The sequence below is a fragment of the Notothenia coriiceps genome, unplaced genomic scaffold, assembly GCF_000735185.1.
Source record: "Notothenia coriiceps isolate Sejong01 unplaced genomic scaffold, NC01 NC01_scaffold00028799, whole genome shotgun sequence".
NCBI classification, from domain to species: domain Eukaryota; kingdom Metazoa; phylum Chordata; class Actinopteri; order Perciformes; family Nototheniidae; genus Notothenia; species Notothenia coriiceps.
The window spans coordinates 192,635-212,771 of NW_011361500.1; the positions used below are offsets into that span (position 1 = coordinate 192,635).

At 42.8% G+C, this 20,137-nt stretch overlaps 1 protein-coding gene across 1 annotated transcript; it reads right to left on the reverse strand.

The window, feature by feature from the left end:
* Positions 1–7,883: 7,883 nt before the first annotated feature.
* On the reverse strand, positions 7,884–18,512 carry LOC104958401 (protein sprouty homolog 3). The gene is made up of 2 exons (XM_010786138.1): positions 17,838–18,512; positions 7,884–11,318 (listed from the first exon to the last, which is right to left on the reverse strand). Exon 2 carries the CDS (start codon positions 11,261–11,263, stop codon positions 10,349–10,351), a length of 915 nt encoding a protein of 304 aa, XP_010784440.1. The 5' UTR covers positions 11,264–11,318; positions 17,838–18,512; the 3' UTR covers positions 7,884–10,348.
* Between the last annotated feature and the right edge of the window lie 1,625 nt (positions 18,513–20,137).

The window sequence follows — 20,137 nt, forward strand, 5'->3', positions numbered from 1 at the left end:
AGGGCCCCTTTAATTTTATAAAACAAAGTTTGACAGGAAGATGTGACATTTCAGAGCGAATTATGTCAATATTTAAGAAATTTTTGGGTTTCTTTGTTTTGAATTTGTAATATGTATGCATGTAATGAAGCAAAGAAAGGTTCTCTCACACAGATCATCTCATATCTCATCCTTGTCTTCATCCTTTCCTCCCATCCACCCACGCAAATCCCAAACGTTCTATTAGAGCTCACACACACACACACACACACACACACACACATACACACACACACACACACACACACACACACACACACACACACACACACACACACACACACACACACCTCTTATCTTTTCCAAACACTCTGCCAGCACCTAAACTATCCGAGTCCGTTTTGTGTCCTGTATCATTACACCATAAACCCAACCAGAGCCATCTGTGCGTTTAGTCCATAAAAAAAGGTTATTCTGTTTCGTGGAACCTGTCATAGCTTCCCTAACATTTAGAAAAACATTGAAAGTGAATGAAATGGTGCAATACAGGATATATGAATGAACATTTTAAAAAGGACAATTCTGCAACTAACTCCAGTACATCAATATCCAAAGTAACTGTAAGACCGTATGTTTGTTGTGGTTATAAACCAAGTTTAATAAGTATAAGACAAGACTAAAATCCTGCACGTGGGAGGCGTGTGGTGCAGTAGGTTGGGCCTACTGTAGGTGTTCGGAACAGGGGGTCACAGGTTCAAACCCCACTACAGTCAGCGGCCGTTTCTCAATCTCGAGGATACTGGCTTCCAAGCGAATATTTCAAGGATATATATATGCTACGTCATCGCCACCGAAGGACTGTTCCAATCTCCAGCATACTTGGAATTCCACAGAGGCCGCGTCCTTGGTTTGGGGGTAATTTCGAGGCTGCACATGGGTAGACTTCGCGTCCATAAAATCCCCACAATGCTTTGCGCACGGACCAATTTCAAAAACCCTTGCGGAGAATGGCTGAACCGACGCTGCACACATTTAAATGTAAGTATGTGGTGGCGTAGAACATGTGTTGGTAAATATATTACTTTGTTACATTTATTATCACCAAAAATGTGTCCCGTGAAAGTAAAGCAAGTTCATAATTAGATAGACATCGTGAGGTATTTATTTTCGGTACAGTTTATGTTGAAACCGTTAGAGAGAGTGGCACACTTGTTAGCCTGTTCCATTCTTTTCGTTTTCTGAAGCCGTGGCTTGGAAGCATACTTGCTTCGTTTCTGAAGGAAGTGACTTGGAAGTACGCGACTACCAAGCCAGCATCCTCGAGATTGAGAAACGGCCAGCATGTCGTTGTGTCCCTGAGACACTTCACCCCAAATTGCTCCGGTGGGGATTGCCCACAGTATTGAGTACAGTATGAAATGTAACGCAATGTAATGCTCAAGTTTGACTGAACTTTGGCTCATGACAAAAATAATTGAAACTAAGATAAAATTATTTCAGTTACTCTTTTTCTTTTCAAAGTTATTTTTAAGTCATTGAGGTATTTTTGGGCTGTTTTCGATGATGTTACGCACTCCAGGGATTTTCACATAATGGGTCGAAAACAAATGTTATTTAGTTGCTGCAAATGATTTTCCATTGTTGACCATCTGTGGCTGATAGTAGCCGGTTAAATACTCTTCCATGCCAGTTGGTGGCAGTAGGTAGGGCAATAAGGACCTTGTTAGACAGTACAATGAAGTGATGCATGGGACAGGTTGCTGGGACAAGATAAACAGCGATGGATGATTATTTGAAAAGACTCTGAACTGGTCCTGTATAAATCTGAACCTAGATGAAGAGCCTAGTATGAGTGGTGTTCTCAAGAAAGAGAGACGGTGAGCTCGAGGAAACACAGCACAAGTTATTTCTGTTTCACCGGGGATCCAACTACACCGACTCCGCTTGGTCTGTGGGTAAAAGCTATCCAACAGTGCCATGGTCCCACGTCTTAACGTAATCTCCAAACGAAACCCGTCAAATACCTACCGTATATTAAGGTTCAATGTGTCATTTTGTAACTTTTTTGGGTTGCTGGTGCGCCACCGGATTATTTATGTTGAAAAGCTTGAAGAACACTTACCTACTCCAGATCACAATTCCTGTTAAAGCATGAATTTTCACTGTAGATATGTGTGTAAGGGTAGAGAAGTGTAGGCCTCCTTTCAGCCTGTTGAAGTGTCCTTGAGCACGACACTAAATCCCTCCTGAACCCCTGACCTCTGACCTTCTTTCATTTGTGTTATTGTTGTTGTGCCTCTCCGCTGACAGCTATAAACCAAAGCGGAGTGTGTGTGAGGCCGACCTGTGTAAACACTGAAGAATGCTTTCTGTGAGTGATTGACAGCTGTATGGCCGTTTGACAGACAGCTGTTTTGTTGCTGAGAGGCTGTGGGAGCGACTCCCAGGGTGCACCAGGACAGGGAGTGTATAGAAACAAAGATGGCCACAGTGAAGATGCACAAGTTGGCCAGGGGTAGGGGGTCGAGCAGGTTGGGGGGGGGCGGCTCCTCACCTCTGGACGCCCACTGTTTAACGGCGGGGTCAGAGGTCACGGCTGGCATCACTCATCAGCCTGTCTCTTTTCTGGAGGAGGACGAGGGAAAGCTTATTTTAGTAATGAGAAAACACTTGTTTGTTTCTCGTTGTTGACATGACAATCATTCAGGCATGTGGAGATATAACGGTTGCTAAGAGGGATCAGATGCACTGGGTTGTGTACCTGCAGTGTAACTGATGTAAAGTTTGTGCAAACGGTAAAAAATACATTTATATAAATTCAGGGAAAAAATGTACGTATTTTTTTTAATCGTACTTGCCATATTGGACACCTGCTTCAGACTTTGCAAGTGAAGAGGCTTTTCCTTGGGTTGATTTGTGAAGACCAAATATTCTTTAGGTAAACAAATTGAATAGAATACAAAAAATGTATGTTGTGTAATGCAGACTGTAAATATATTTTAAGTAAAATTCAATACAGTGCTTTTGAGAATCAATACATTATTACCAAACACAATATTTCGTAACATTTCCTATGAAATACTTTTAGAAATATGTGAATGGAAACAAGACTTGTGTAGCATCCTGTATGTATGAAATCCAAATACACTAAGTTAATACACCAATCCCAGATTAAGTGCAAAAATTGAATATGTGGATTCAATGGATCCGAATATGTTTTACAGCTGGAGTTACAGACTAAAAGTATCAAACAGAACAAATCATTAAATAGCTTTTAGGTCACCGTGCATGTACCCTTTTCACTAGAGCTGTCAGGGAGGACAGAGGTTTACCTGCAGCAGGTAACTACAGAGCTTTAACACACACACACACACACACACACACACACACACACACACACACACACACACACACACACACACACACACACACACACACACACACACACACACACACACACGCAGCCTACTGAGTGTTTTAGTGTCACAAATGACAGAGAAAGTGTGTGTTCATTTCAAGTATGTGTGCACTTTTGATTTGCTCTTTTAAGTACACAGAGTACATATAGGACATCAGCATGACGTGTGTGTGTGTGTGTGTGTGTGTGTGTGTGTGTGTGTGTGTGTGTGTGTGTGTGTGTGTGTGTGTGTGTGTGTGTGTGTGTGTGTGTGTGTTGATGGATTCCCAGAGGGAGGTGTGAGGGAGGAAGATACTAAGAGCTCTGCTTTAATGCACTTTGATTTGAGATGATGAACAGAAAGGTTGTGCTTTTTTTTTTTCTTCAATTCTGCACGTGCACACAAACACACACACACTTACGTCTTGCTTATCTCCCTCTAATACTCTCTCTCCTCGTCTCTTTTCTCTCGTGTGCACAATCACACATAAACACACTCACTAACACACACACTCACACATCTGTATCCACTGCTCTGGGAAGCCATTAGTGTGACCCAGCCTTGATTACTTATTTATGGGCCCAACAGAGTAAAGTGAGGGGAGTGGAGTACCAGGGGGCCTCATCTATAAAACTGTTGTTTGACTTCCCCCAGATCAACTACACTTGATGTCATCTGTTCTTACAATGTCAGCAAAAAAAAACAATTGAGTTACATCCACAAAAAAGGCTTAATTACTGGGGATCTATGGGAGACTATGTGGAGATCTTATATTTTGGTCTAGATTGTATTAGCCTAGTGAAGTAGTTGTGAGATGGAAGGTTGTCATGGTGCTAACACATTGTTGGGTGACTGATATTGAATACATAATATGACACAGTCTTAAGGCTGAAGCAGAATGGATTAACAATATGAAAATATTTGATAAAGAAAATACACTGTGTAAACAGTTGTGCAATATGGCTTTTAATGTAAAAAGTAATAAAATGGGTGGGTCTGGTATGGGCAGCCTTGGTCTAGGTGTTAACAAGTTATTTTTGGACTACAGAGCCTCTGTGTTTCTGAAAGCCAAGAAAAATTCAACTTGCTGCGATATTCGCTTGTGATTCTCTGTAAACGTAAAATGACCAAAATAACAGTTAGATACAAATATGTTGTGAATTAATTGCAAGAAAACTCGCCCCTTTTTTTGTAAGCGCCCCAGACATACATTTTCACTTTGATTATTGAGTGCCATTTTGGAGTCTTGTGACAACTTCCTATGCTTTTCCCTCTCTGTTTGCTAGCTATGCAAACTGAGAGACGGTTTTTGGCAGTATGCACTACCTTTGCTCACTTTTTACTCCCAGGAAATATTTTTCAAGGAAAACGTTTCTTGAGCAAGTTGTTGTTGTCTATGTTTCCTTGTCTAAAGACCCATGCAAGTTAGGCCTCTGATGTAATAAAATGACTGTTTTACCCATTGGTTACCCTGGTGTTTGACCCCTTATATTCTAAATAACAAGCAGAAGATTTGTTGATGTTGAAGCTTTGGAGGTAGACTGGGAAACAAAAGTAATGGGTAACTTCTTATTATTAACTGATGCATAAATTGTATTCTTCACAACCTAAAAAACAACTAAATGTCTTTCACTTACAATTGAACAAATGGGGAAATTTGGCAACGCCCTCTCAGGAAATAGTGGGAGGGCTTTAATCTCCCAGCCACTGGTAAACGCTTGGTTTTTGGTTGGAATCCGCTGGGTGGAGTCCTATCTGGAGTGCTACATCTGTATATGAATGCATGACACAAATAGTGATTGTATGGATTGAGTGCATATCAAATCAGTCAACGCACACATTGTTTTCTGTTTGGAAACTCCTTTTTATTGGTTCATCTTTAGCCAGGAGGATAGCAGCAGCCACACCACACAGAGAGGAACAAATCAACTAAATCAAAAGACACACACTTCATCTCCTCTGACCACTGGAAATAAATACTTCATTCACCAAATTCATCCTTGTGATTATTGTTACTGCTATTGTTGCAACCATTGAAATAAATACCCATGAAGCAGTTATCAGCAATGAAACAGAAAGTGTGAAATGCATATTGTTCCATATATAATATATTCATTTTAGATAGATTTCTATATATATTTGTTCCATATACTCTCCTTAAATTCTTTTACAACATACAAGATGCCAATTTGTACCAAAAGCGATGCTTGCTAAGACACGAGAGGAGAAGTTGAGCCTGCGTACGTACAGCGTCAGACAGCTTCCCCACGTGAGCTCCGGTTCAGAGGAAGGAATATCAGAAACGTTTGGAAATATTTAGGAGATCTGGGAAATAAAATATCTATATTCGTACTTATGGATACACACGGCATAGGGTGCGTCTCACTTTGGTTATTTTTTATTTCCTCGCTTCTCGGGCTCGGTATCACCGGAAGTTGATTTGTCTGCGCCATCTTGAGTAGCGTCCCAGTGGCCTTATTTTTGCCGGAGGACCGAGGAGCGATAATCGAGGAAATACCAGACCATCCTCCGGTGAAATCCTCAGACACTCGCCCCGCCCCCTTACTGTGTATCGCTCACTGATTGGACGATGCAGCGCATGCACTGATCTGGCTGCTGTCAGACGATCAGCTGTGAGGCGTCATCACATTGCTCTTAAAACTCATTTCCCTGCTTCTCGTGGTTTCCTTGCGTCCCTCCATGCTTCCCTGGTGGGAGGGACTAGTTGCAGGGAAACGAGGCAAGTGAGGGACGCAAGGAATCCATTTAACCGAAGTGAGATGCACCCATAGTCAGCAGAAATGAGGTGTGCAAGTTGCACCCTGGGTAATAACAGCCATGAAAGAAATGTGTTTTGCTTTTGAGAAATTAAATAAAAAGTCTCATTCCTTGTAATAGTTGCAACAGCTGGCCTTCTTTTTTTTTTTAAATCCATTATTTTGTTTAATTCCTTGATGCCACATGCAACTTTCATCTGCCATAACCTACCTCACTAACAGTCTCATCAGGACCTTTTCTAATGTTTTAAATCAGGTGCTGATGATAAACACTGCGTTTTGAAATGTATTAATTGCAATCTATGCCGCCTCTTCTTTTAGAAATGTTCATATCTGAAGACACGCAATTCAGATAAAATACAGTAGAAAACAACTTAAAAATTAACTCTTGATCAAATCTTCCAATTTAAAATCTGAATAGTTTGAGGGTATCTTGTACCCCACAATGCACTGCTTGCGCCACACTGTGTGTATCCATAGCACATTCAAAACATGTCTTTATAAAGAGGTTATGATTGGATAATTGTCACGGTAAATATTTTTGAACACAGACGAAACATTGTTTGTTAAAAAAAGGTGAAGTTTCCTCTGTAAACACATCCAGTTCAGACAGAAAACAATCCGGGTAGAAAGAAAAGTTCCTCTAGTTGTCTCCCAAGCACCAAGATCCGAAGTCATCCCACCCCATGTGTGTGTGTGTGTGTGTGTGTGTGTGTGTGTGTGTGTGTGTGTGTGTGTGTGTGTGTGTGTGTGTGTGTGTGTGTGTGTGCGTGCGGCCATGACATTAGAAAAAAACATAATATTCAAAGTGTTCTGTTCACGTTTTTGTTCCCAAGCACCACAAAAATAAAGAAGTGTTTGTTACCAACATGGCTGCTTTCGGAGTGTCATTCATAAAACATGCAGGTGAGAAATCGCTGTTGAAATATATAAAAAAAATGGCTCCCATGACGAGCTGAAATCTGCAGTTTCGAAAATGGGAGAAAACAGTTTTCAAATCAGCATTAATGTGGACGTAATGCCAACCTGGTGTCATCGATCAAGATGTTTGGTTTGCCAATAATTTGAAAAAATAGTAATACAAACAGGCGCTTTTACACCGCAGTACTTTCCCCACGAAGGTTCATCAGAACTTAGTTCATGAGGACTCTTTAGTTCTCATGAACTTACCTCTGTTAATGAAGTCATGCTTATTTCTTATGATGTTAGACCAATGAGAAATCGTCATTTTTGAGAATTTTTATAATTTAGGTGGCCATAGTGTTTTGTTGGCCAGGAAAAGGAACAGAGATCAGAGCTTTTGTTTCAAATAGGTTAAAACCAAGCCATTATACTGAGCTCTACTATGTGGTATGTGGGAATAAAATGATGCTATAGTTTTTGTTTGCTGTCAGGGTCACCCATAAAGTCCATGAATTGATCACGAGTGGAAAGTAAATAAGTAAATCTTCAATAAAATGGAAAAAACAGCCATAATAATATCAATCTCATAGAAACAAAATATAGCAGAATAAAAATAGTTATACAGTTAATAGCCCATATTTACATATAAAAATATAGCAAAGTAACATTTAACAAATCGGGTTGTTCTCTGCATAGGTGACACACCCTGACTAACACACACACACACACTCTCACACACACACACACACACACACACACACACACACACACACACACACACACACACACACACACACACAAAGAAAAGCCCATATACATCCAAACTCACACACACGCTTAAAAACATGTATATGCACACACACGCATACACCTGCCACTGTGTGTTGTTTTTATCAGCTTGTCCTTCCTAGAAGAGCCATGCACTGATGTCGCATTTACACTTTACATTACATTTAAACTGTGTACCTGAAGTGCTGAAGAAGAAGCGACAATTTCAACCTAAAAAATATCATTTTTACCGAGCATGCATGGCCTCCGTCTGTCTTACTGGAGACGTCAGCATCCTCTTTTCCTTCCCTTTACCCGACCTCTTTCTCCTTCCTGCCAGCCTCCCTCTCTCCCCATCAGCTGTCCATCTGCCAAACACCACAACTCCACTCATCCTGTCCCCTCACTTCACTCCCCTCCCACGCTCCATTCTTCTCCGGCCCATTAAGAGCTATCATGAAGCTAATTGCCTGTTTGATCAACTCTCCGTGGACCAGGAACTGGAGGCTTTTAGCCCTCAGAGCGTAAGAGGAGAGACGGACGAGGCAGGAGGGATGTGAGGGTGTGTGGGGGAAATACGCCTCTTATCAGCTGGCTATAGCTGGTTGGGATAGGTTGTAATTGTATTTATTTTTATGTTGTAGCGTTTTAAAAGCTCCTTATCATGTTATTTCTCCGATCGGCATATTAGTTGGAGCAACGGATTTTAGGTCTTAGTGGCTTAGAAGTCTTAGAACACCCAACACTTTTACACGCTAGTTTGTAAAGCTAAGCTAATCTTACTTAAGCACACTTTTTTACTCCTAACTCAGCCTTTTATCTGGATCGTTTGGCAAAAATTCAACATTGATTTCCTGAAACTAAGAAACAAAGTGTTGCAGTTAGCTTAAAATGAGCCCTTTATGTCTTCATGTGGTCTGGGTCGGCCGCCATGTTTCTTCAGTAGCTCAGAACGAAAAATCTATACTTGGTTTTACATTTCCTGAAGGCAACCGTAGTTCTCCCACACTCATTTAAAAGGTTAATATATAGGGTATTCTGTTTGTTGCAACCGGCAACCTCTCGAGATGCCACTAAATCCTACACACTGTTCTTTAGAGAAGTGTTCTGAATATGGCCCCTGAATTTAAATCTTGGCAATCCTGAGAACACCTTTAGTTGAGAGTTTAAAAGAATCCTCTGGAAACGGAACATTGGTTTAGTCTGAGTACAAATAAAGTTTTCCCTTTGCAAACATTACTCTTGCATTGGAAATGATTTACTGAATGTCCATGATGGCGGGATTGGTGTTGTGTCGTTGTGAATCGGTTTCCCACCGTGAGATCATTCTGGATTAAGGTAACTGACGGCCTGAACTACAACAAGACACAGATGGTTCTCAGAAAAGAGGATTTGGTTCTAGGATGGGAGGAAAGTGGATTAAATGGAGGAGAGAGGGATGGGGGGCGGGGGGGGCAGTGACGGAGGTCGGTCAGAGGAGGGAGGTTGGCGACAGACTGACTTTGTGCAGAAACCCGACCAGACCCTCAGAGCTCCACTGAAGCAGCGCTGCTAAAAATAAGACAAGGGAGGCTTCTTCTGCTGACATACACACAGCTTCTACATACACAGGCTGTTGTACTGTAGGAGGACACACACTCAAACACACACACACTCGCGCTGCCTAGTGACAATGAATGCACCCTCCCTCCGGTTAAATAATCCCCTTTCAGCTCTTGGCTGCCGGGGTAAACATTGTCCATCTACCTCACAGTGCTTTTCCTTTACAAATAAGCTTAATAGCATTGAAATACTCTCAGTTCGTACAGTGCATGGTCCCTTTTTGGTGTCTAACTGTTGTTACAAGTGTCTTTGTTCTCACTTTATGCCTCGGTGCTTTGCTAAGAGTCCCAGTAAGATATGCACTGCGGCACAACATTTATTGATTCAACCTTTTGTGGAGTTTTCTGACAGTCATTGTGTTCAAAGTCCTCAATCTCCCATGCTTCTTCTGACTCTCTTTTCTAGAGGACAGAAACTCTGTTGGCATTGACCATACACGTCGCCGCAGGCCTCTTTCCTTCCTGATTTGGTCCATTGCCTGCCTCTGCGCGCTCTCTTTGCAGAGGGTGGGGAGGAAGGAGGTTCAACAATAAATAAATAGATTTTAATGTCCCGATTAAACCACAGAATGTGGAGATTTCTGTCAGGAAGTCTTGGTTAAGGCTGAAGGGCTGTCCAGCAAAGCCCAACACCTATCTCTTCTTCGGGTTTTTTTGTTTTTAGGCTTGACGTCTCCAACATGAACAGGCACAGTAAAGCTTTGGTCCCTCCTGAGCTGGAGATGAAGTAAATCAAGGTACATTAGGTGAAGACTTTGCGGTTAGTTGATTGGTTAGTTGGTTGGTTGGCTTGCCGTATGTAGGTAGGTGGGTCACGATGGCATTGTCGTCACAATGTCAGCTGTGGCATTGTTGATTGGCGACAGCGTTGCTTTGGCGACGGCTTGGGGAAATGGATTTACAAGGCCCCCATCCAGGCCTGTCATAACGGCTTTTCTAGGGCCTTGCTGCGGAGCGAGGGGGGACCGGGGTTAGGGTTAGAGGCGGAGATCTTGCGGCACACGGTGTTGGTGTTGCTGCACCTACAGCCGGGGCGGGTGCTGCGGTCATGGGCACACTGGCACAGGGCAAGGCACAGCCGGGCAGGGGGGTAGCAGCAGAGGCAGGGCAGGCATAGCGCTAACAGCCCCATGGTGCTCCAGCGGGAACAAGCGTGAGCTGGAGCGCAGGAGCAAGGCCGGTCGGCGCAGTTATCCTCGTCGTCCTGGGCGGAGCAGTGGTAGAAGAGGCCTTTAACGCAGCACAGGCAGGTCCCGTACTCCACCGCGCTTTCAGCCGAGCACAGGCAGCGCTGCCCGCAGGCCCAACAGGAGGGCAGGCGGCGGGGCGCGCAGCACTCTCTGCACTTACAGCGACCGCACCGCTCACAGATGAACAAGTGAAGGCCCAGCTCAGCCTCGTCCTCCGTCAGGCCTTTACCGAAGGAAACATCGGCTTTGAGTTCTCCTTTGGGCTGAGATCGGACCACCGAAGCGAGGCCAGAGTGAGACGGTGTCAAACCTGCCAGGAGCCGCTGGTCTGAGTTGGCACTGGTCCGAGACATGGAAGAGCTTATGGTACTGGAACGACTTAAGTGGGCTAAGTGAGCGTGCTGCTGCTGACTTTGGCTGCGGGGCAGGGCCTGGTTGAAGGAAGGCTGGGGGTAGTGGGGGTAAACTCCATGAGTGTAGCGTTCTTCATGGGCATAGAAAAAGCCAGACCCGGTTGCCGGTTCCAGCGCCACGGGCCTCTCCACATAGTCATTGTTGGCCCTTATGGCACGTATCTGGTCGAGGGACAGAACCTGCTGGAGGTCCATGCTGTCCAGCTCCATCCTGAAGGAGTGGGGGGGGTCCATCCTGCAGGGGGGCTGGGGCACGCTGCTCCCAACACTCACGGCACATCAGATAAACCTGCAGACAAACAGCAAAGGGAAGCGTGTTAGGGATTTTGTATTTACCTTTAAATCAGAACCTTTTCATATACAGGTGTGTTCATTAGGCATCTATTCCCTCTACACATTACTTGATGCAGGAACCAATTTCGAGAACTGTTTTCCATGTGACATTTTCCAGCTTTAAACAGCTGATGCATGTGAATTTATGTTTTTAACTAGAAAAAAATAAATATATATAATTGGGGCTTTTGGAATCAGTTATTTTCACAATTTTCTGACATTTCCAAGACCAAACAATCCATTAATAGAGAAAAGTATTAGTTACAGCCATACACCAAACAGGAACACTGAACACATAGAGGTTCAACCCTTTAAATGTTGTAGTCCAAACACCACAAATGGCCAACCTATTACTTTCCAAAAATCAGCAGCACATGAATAAAGATGTCTTTTGGCAGCACAGCTTCCACACAACCACCAGCTACAGGCACACTGAGGTTCTCCGCTGCTCAGAAAAACGCTATTATTAGCCTGCCAGAACCAGAGAGATACGACCATGAGGTCCACACTGTAATTTAGCATCTGTTGAACACAGCTGCTGCTGCCATGGAGGAAACCCACCTGCACACAGAGAGCCTCAGAAAGACCAGAGGAACTGTAAAGTCACAGGATTAGGTCCAAACCAAATCCTCATAAATCAACAGATGTGTTCGAACGAGTTCAGATTTCCTGAGAGGTCTTTATGTATCAACGCCATAGAGCAAAAAAAAACATTGAGAAGGTGCTTCATTCAAGATAACAGCAGCTTTACAAAGTGCACTTTTGTCTTTGGTTAAAATAAATCAGCAGCCATGGTTTCATGTTGAAGACAATACAGGACATAAAAACATGGATTCCTCAATAGCTACCAAAACCTGCCTTAAAATCAAGAAATCAACTTTTTGGGTGAACTGTCCTCATTAGAAAGTTTGCCTTGTTTGTCTAAAAATGAGATGGATTTTGTTGTATTTTCAGAATAAATCAAAATCAAAAAATCTGAAATCTCAAAGACATCTCGAAAACCTAAAGTGTCTGCATTGGTACTCTTCAAAGGCTAACGAGAACAGAGTTGGAACAAATGTAGTTATGGTAAACTATTTCACTTAATGTCCCCCTATATGAAAAGAATAGATAAACACATGATTTTCTTTCTGCGTGAGATTATATTTTAGTGCATGTTGTACTCATTTAAATGTTTGGTAGGGATTGCAACTAAATGCATGAAAGCTCAATCAAACTGCTTAGGAGTGCATAAGCAGGGTCCACAAGGGTCCACATCTAGTCAACGAGGCAGCTGATTTGATTCCCTGCTCAGACGTCAGGTGAGCCCTGAATGAAAGAGAGAACTCTGGAGATACAGACAAGAACGATTTGGTATCTGTTGCTTTGGAAAAAATAATGTGTGTGTCATTTAAAATCATTACAAACTCCTCTCATGTGAAATGCAAAAATATTGTACACTCCTGCACACACACATCCATACAGGCTCATGTATACATACACACAGTGCAGCCCTGCCAAGTGGCCGAGGGGGAGAGAGAGAGAGAGCTGGCTTTCTCCTCACATGGTGCCCGTCCTCTCGGAGAGTAATGAGGCCAAATGGAAATGCATTAAAAGCAGCTCAGATCATGAGATTAGATGGAGGAGGAGGTAAGAGGGAGCAGAGGCAAGTAACCATCTTAGGCCACTTGAATACAGATACATTCATAATACGCTGTTAATGTATCAAAGACTTCCTGCCCAGACTAATGTTTCTCCTGCCAGACACTTTTAAATCTATATTGTTTAGTTCAAAGGTGGTCATCTCATATCAAAGCTGTGTCCAACATGTTTTCAACTTTCCGGATCGGCCAGGTGTGGATGTCTTTTAAATTGGCCCTATTATGCTCATTTTCGGGGGTCCTATGGAGTTCTTCAGCCTTTGCAGACCATTTGCATGCACACAAACCTATATAACACACTATGATGTAGGAGAGGGAAACCCCTTATTATGTGTGGCTGTTCTGAAGAGCTATTAGCTACTTTGCCTTCAGACTGCAGACACCAGACAAACTCGTTTTTTTTCAATCATATCTTTGCCTGAAGTTTGTTATCCCTTGCTCCCTGTTAAGTTTGATTTGTTGTCCTGCAAAGGTGTATTGAGTAACCAACCTGAGTACTTTGCATGTGCAGCAGAGCAGATACTGAAACAAATACCTAAACGTGTCATCAATCCTATATCCAAAGATGTCTGTACATGTATATGTAACAAACCATTTAACAAATGCAAACCAACAACAATTAAAAACATAATGATAGGATGCTTAAGAATCATGTTGTTTTCTTGCCCTGTTGTGTACAGCTAAACAGTTCAATAGAGAAAGTAGGAAAAGGTCAAACAAGTGGCCTCAGGAAAGTGCAGTGCAGAAGCAATAAGAGAGGATCTAACAGAAGGGATGGGGACGTGGATGAAACCCAAGAACGGCAATCCATCACTGGGAGGAAAGAGACGTGGCTCGTGAGCCGGACTGTAAAAACAAAACAAAAACTCTTCCTGTCCTCAAGGCTTTCCAAGGGGAGTTTAGGCACAAAGGTGCTCTACCCTTTATCTCTCGGAGCCCTCCTTCCAGAGGGCCAGCCACAGAGGAGCAGATAAGGAGGCTCAGGTTGGTTAGATGAGGATGCATTTTCAAATTAGTCCGAGGAGAGAGGAGAAGTCCTGGTGACTAATCTCATCAGGCAGAGCGGTGTCTGCAGCCCGCGCATACTCTGCCCGTCTATCAGTCCATCTAATTGTTAAAAAGACGAGGCCTGCCGTCCATTTACATGACCTCATGTTTACTTACTGGTTGAGCTGGTGCTTCCCAACAATACTGGAAGTCATGTCAAAAAGTTTGGGACTATGCAACTAGTAAGGCAAGTCATTGAAACATCCATTTTGAAGATCTAGTTCCACCTTGATATGTAGGTTTTGTTAAAGGCCTGATTTTCGTGATAATTAAAGCGTGTAGCATGGGCTAAAAAAAGAACCCATTAAATGTTTCAGTGGGTCTGACTTAGGGGCAAATACACAAACTGTTTTACTTTCTTAAATTAAAGGGGACCTATCATGCAAAAAGCACTTTTCTACGTCTTTTACCCATGAACATGTGTCCCCAGTGTTCCAGGGAACTCACCAAGAGTCAGCAAACACAACCCTCTCTATTTCCCTCCATACCCAAATCTCTTAAAAAGGGGCTGCAACGGATCTGATACAGACTGATCCAGATTTGAACACTTCTATGACGTCACAGAAGTGGCTCTACGGCTATTGGGCCAACTCCACCAATCAGGAGGAGACAGCCACGGACATTGCCGTTGGAAAGCGCTGGAGACGCTGTAGTACATATGCCAGGCCTGTAGATGGTGCTGTTCTCACAGAATCAGCCCATGATGCAAAGACAGTGTTGAATTGAGCGAAATGAGGAATGGATCAAATGCATGATCTGTTTGGTATTTTGAAAAATAAAAAGTATAAATATGCCTTATATAGGTATGGTCCTACACTATGTTATTCAAATATAGCATGATAGGTCCACTCTAACATTTGTGCTGCATTCAGCTGTCAAAGTAATCTAAAAACAGTTTTGATATCAGCATTTCTGAGCAAAAACATATGACACATCTTCTTTGTAGCGTCCATGTCTTCACATTGACATCCTTGGCTAAATGTATTGATTTGCTTATTTTCTCCATTGTGTATTACTGTTAGTTAAATGACTGACCTCGACTGGTGTTGAGGACTGCTTTTCTGATAAAAACAAAACTCTTTTGAGCTCCGCAAACTTGTAATCTGAACTTTTTATGTCATTATCTGACAATTCTCAGACTAAATGATTAATAGATTAATTAAAGAAAATTTCGAATTTCAGATAAATCCATTCTTAAATAATAATTTTGCAGAGGGGAAACAGACATCCATCCAAATAAATTGAATTTGTATGAATGTATAGAAGTTAGTAGTTTGATCAGTGTAATATTTACACCACAATGTCAAGCAAACACATATAACATAAACAAAGCAGCCGAATACTTAGTAATAAATCAAGTGATTGCAGGGGGGATAAATAACATGTCTCAGTGGCCCTGACTTAAGCATTATCACATGACCTGAATCGGCTGCAGTGATTGGCTGCACTGAGAGCTCCAGTTGTTTTGGGAAGTGATGCTCAGCGTGGGGAGTGTCTGTTATCAATCCTCTGGCAACAACAGCTGGCATGAGAGGTGTGTGTGTGTGTGTGTGTGTGTGTGTGTGTGTGTGTGTGTGTGTGTGTGTGTGCGTGCGTGCGTGCGTGTGGTGGTGTGTGTGTGTGTGTGTGTGTGTGTGTGTGTGTGTGTGTGTGTGTGTGTGTGTGTGTGTGTGTGTGTGTGTGTGTGTGTGTGTGTGTGTGACATGTGTGTTTAATGTTCCTGTGTGGAGTTTTAAACCTGTCGTGGTGCTATGGAGCAGATTGTCCATGATTGGGTCCCTGTTTTGTTTGTCACACGTAGATGTGCATGATGCGAAACACAATCCGACCAACGGTGTCACATTATTCCGCTGATCAACAGGTGGCGGTAACACGCACAGATATGCTGCAATGCGCCAACAAACTCAGGGCAGAAGAAGTCTGCAGAGTGAACATAGGTGTTTACAATGCTTTTAAAAAATCTACTCAGCAAATGTTTTATGATCAAGACCTCGAGGATGGACTTCAAACAATGCGTTTTGGGAAGAAAGACTGACATTTGTTTCATAAAACAAACTCCACAGGGTTCAATGTGTGTGTACCATCATACAGTAAAGTGGTGAAGACTACAAAAGTGACTAATTCAGGAATTGAAACCTCGGCAAAGGAAGTTTGGTTTTCAGTTTGGTTTGTTTGTCTGTTGTGGGGGGATACAGTCGCAGGGCGGATACTCAAAATGTTTTCCGTAATGACCTTGCCAGGAGCTCCTCAGCTACTGCCTTTTCCTGAAAAACCTGAATGTACTACTCCATGATCACCAAAAGTTCCCTTTCATCTTCTGGAAATAATAAGTACCTAAACTTATTTTTAATATCATATTCGAAAACTAAGAAGGTGGATCTAAATCTGAACCAACATGGCGGACGGCCCACTGAGTGTTACATTATGAGAGGACAGAGAAAAGGAGATGGGAGAGGTACCGTTTGTAAGATAGTAAAGGTTTTAAAGGAATCTTTTTCTGTGATTAATTTCCAAAACATTGCATCGTGTAAACTGTAGAAATGAATGTGAGAGAAGCAGATCTGACTGAGAGAGAAACAGTCACAGGGTTGAGAGAGAGAGCTGGTGTTTCAAGAGGCCGTCAGTAACCTGAGGATGGACCTTTGTGCTGTGGGAGTATCAGTAATGACTGAGCCTCTGCCCACACACACACACACACACACACACACACACACACACACACACACACACACACACACACACACACACACACACACACACACACACACTGCTACACAGCGAGACCAGTTAACATGCAGTCAAGCAATCGGTTAATATGCATATTAAACATCAGAGATACACTCTCTCACGCCTCTCAGTCTCATTGATAAAAAAAGTCGGCTGAAAGTCGGCTAACTTTCTCCATAGAGGAAAAACACAAACTGAACGTAACTGTTCACACTATTAAAGTTTCTACATGATTTATTCACCGTCACTTATGTGAAATTGAAAGCTTGGAACAATGTGTCCACCAGGGGCAAAACAGATTAGAGTTTACATGATCACGACTCAGAAACCCATCCCTCCTCGACTAGTTCCCCACCCAACAAGGCGAGAGGTGGAAACAGGGCAGAGAAAGAAATGCCTGTGATTGTGATTTAAATCTTTCTATAAAACACCAGCAGTCTAATCTAACACAAATCAAACAGTGAAGGGAAACCAGATAATCAGGATGCACCCTTTTGAGGTGAAACCAGTCTGTTTAAAGGGGAAATATATCGTTGCTCTTTAATCTACTACCAAATATTGTGAGTCTGTTTGCATCGCAGTTTGATCTGACAAGTGAAGAAAGTAACCAAAACTTTATCCCATTCTCGAGACTCTGAAAACTGGTTGAATGTGAATGCGGCCACATTTCTTAGCAATGCTTTCATAAAAATAGGACATGACTTGTGTTTGTTTGTTTGTTTGTTTGTTTGTTGCAAAAATGTATGAACATCCTGTCCACCTGCATCTGGTTTCCACCAAGTATTCAGAGCCAAATAGAGAGCCATACTTGTCGTCCTACTTCACCAACATTTACCACACAAAATGTCTTAAGTATTTCTGCAGGAAAATCTTACGACTGTTGCCTAAACATTAAGCACAACATGATAGATACCCAGCATTTTTACCAAGCTACTCCAACCTTTTGAATAATTCGTATTTCATGAAAAAAAATCCCTATGGAAGTTTTTCATCCCAAGGTCACACAGATCATTAATAGTTTATCAGCAGATCGGATGGCGACAGGATGAATTTATGATTACCTCTGATTGGTGGGAGATCCATTCTGCGGCGTGCTGGAGCCTCCTGGGTGAGCGTGAGCGCGAGTGACAAATAAATACTCCTATAATATCCCTTCAAATCACTTACAGTAGCCTATGTCAGTTAACTTGCACTCAAGTCTTATTCTTACTTTATGTTACTTTGCTAGAATACTTATATAAAATCCACTTTTTAAAGATTACTGTAGCGCTGCTTTTTAAGAAGGGCTGGGACGATGCTCTTTCTCAGCGTGACGCGCCCTCCTCCTCCTCCTCTTATTCTTCTTCCCGTAGTTCTTCCAGGGGCGCTCTGATCCCGGTACTTCCTCCTGTAGTACCTGCTCCTACACCTCCCGAAAAAGGCAACCAGTCCCTCTATGCACGCTGCATGGAAAAGGAACCACTCTCTCTGTCCGAGTTGTAAGGACATTCAAGTTTGAAGAGATGCTCGCGGTGCAGGGATCCTGAAGAAAGCATGCACACTTCCTGCCGGTTGAGAGAGAGGAACAGTATCTCCATGCAGAGCAGAAGGAGCCAGGGAAATTCTTGCAGGATATTTGTGGATGTGAGAAGATGAGGAATAGGAAACTGCAGTTGGAGCTTCTGAAGTCAGAGATTTAACGAAAGAAATCTTCCCTTTTTTTTCTGCTCAAAAATGTTTATTTTCCCGTCCTGCTGTAGTTTCCTCTCCTCTCCCCGAGAGATGAATGACTGAGAGCTGGATGCACTTTCTCTGTCTCCCTCTCTCTCCCTCTCCCTCTCTCTCTCTCTCTCTCTCTCTCTCTCTCTCTCTCTCTCTCTCTCTCTCTCTCTCTCTCTCTCTCTCTCTCTCTCTCTCTCTCTCTCTCTCTCTCACACACTCTCTCACACACACACACACACACACACACACACACACACACACACACACACACACACACACACACACACACACACACACACACACACACACAGTCCATACTCTGTGCTGCCCAATCTTCCTGCCAGTTTGAAAAGAGTCCTCTGTCTGAAGTGTTATATTATGCAATGCTGTTTGTATGAAAAACATTACACGTTAGAAATGGTCTTAATTTCAAACAGCTGCCGTCTAACTGCCTTGGATTTTAAACTCCTATATTAGCTTAAAATGGCAAACATACTTTGAGTTTCCCCAACCTAAAGCTTATGGGAGGTAAGATCTGATCCCTGTCCTGATTGTAACGTCAGAAGTACACAGAAACCTCTTAGCGGTGCCGATCCTCGTCTCTGACTCTCTGACTTCCGCTGAGTCTGGACCGACCTGCCGATGGTCGATTGGGTTTTAATGGACGGAGCATCGCTGCGTCTCTCACCGGTGACATCATGGTTTCAGGCTATTTAAAACTGACTGCAGTGACCCTTCGCCTTGGAATGAGGAGGGGTTGCCCTCTCCTCTCCTTTCCTGTTGACGTCTCCTCTATCCTCCCTTCCTCTCATTTCTCACCCTTTCCTCACTCCCCCTCACATCACCTTCACTCCCTCCTGTCATCCCTTTCTTTGTCTGCTGTCCCAATCCTTGACTCCCTTTACGTTTCTGGCTCTTCTCTGAATTAGTTTTATTTCTCTGTTAATCATACTCGTTGGATAACTTCTAAGAAATAAAACAGCTCACAATGACCCTCACAGACAAGACAAAATATCCCAAGAACGAGTTTAAAGCAACACCCTTTGGAGAATTTTGTTGTTTTGCATTCAGAGAAATAAGAAAAGCCAGCTGGGCAACAACTCCAGACAGGGGCTGCAGGATATTAGAGAAAGTGAGGCCACAAGTTAAAGTTCCCTCAGCGCAATACCACTGCCACGACTTGACCAAACACCACATGCTCTGTAGGTTTTATACGCAGTGGTTCTCAACTGGTGGGTCGCGACCCGTTTTGAGTGGGTCACGGATGCATGAGTGAAGAAAAAAAAATTGGAATTCTTTATGGATGTGTGAGTGAAGAAAAAAATAATTGAATTATTTTTTATTTTTTTGGGGCTGGTAGGGAAAAAGTCAAAACTTTTAGGATTTTGAAGGCGCCCGATTTCTTAACGCTTGGTCATGGCAGTCGGCGTTGGACTGAAGTACGGAGACCGATAAACGGTCTTTTGAAAATCATTTCTGTCTGCTCACGTATGTGATCATCTTCCTCAATAAAATATCTTTGCTGATTGTTTTGTTTCGAGTCTCTGCCAATCAGAATGCAAGGATTGTTGCGCGAACCGCCGGAAATAACTCTGTTAGAACTCTCTTTATACATCCATGGGTATCAACTTCAGACAGAAAAGAACACATAATGAAATAT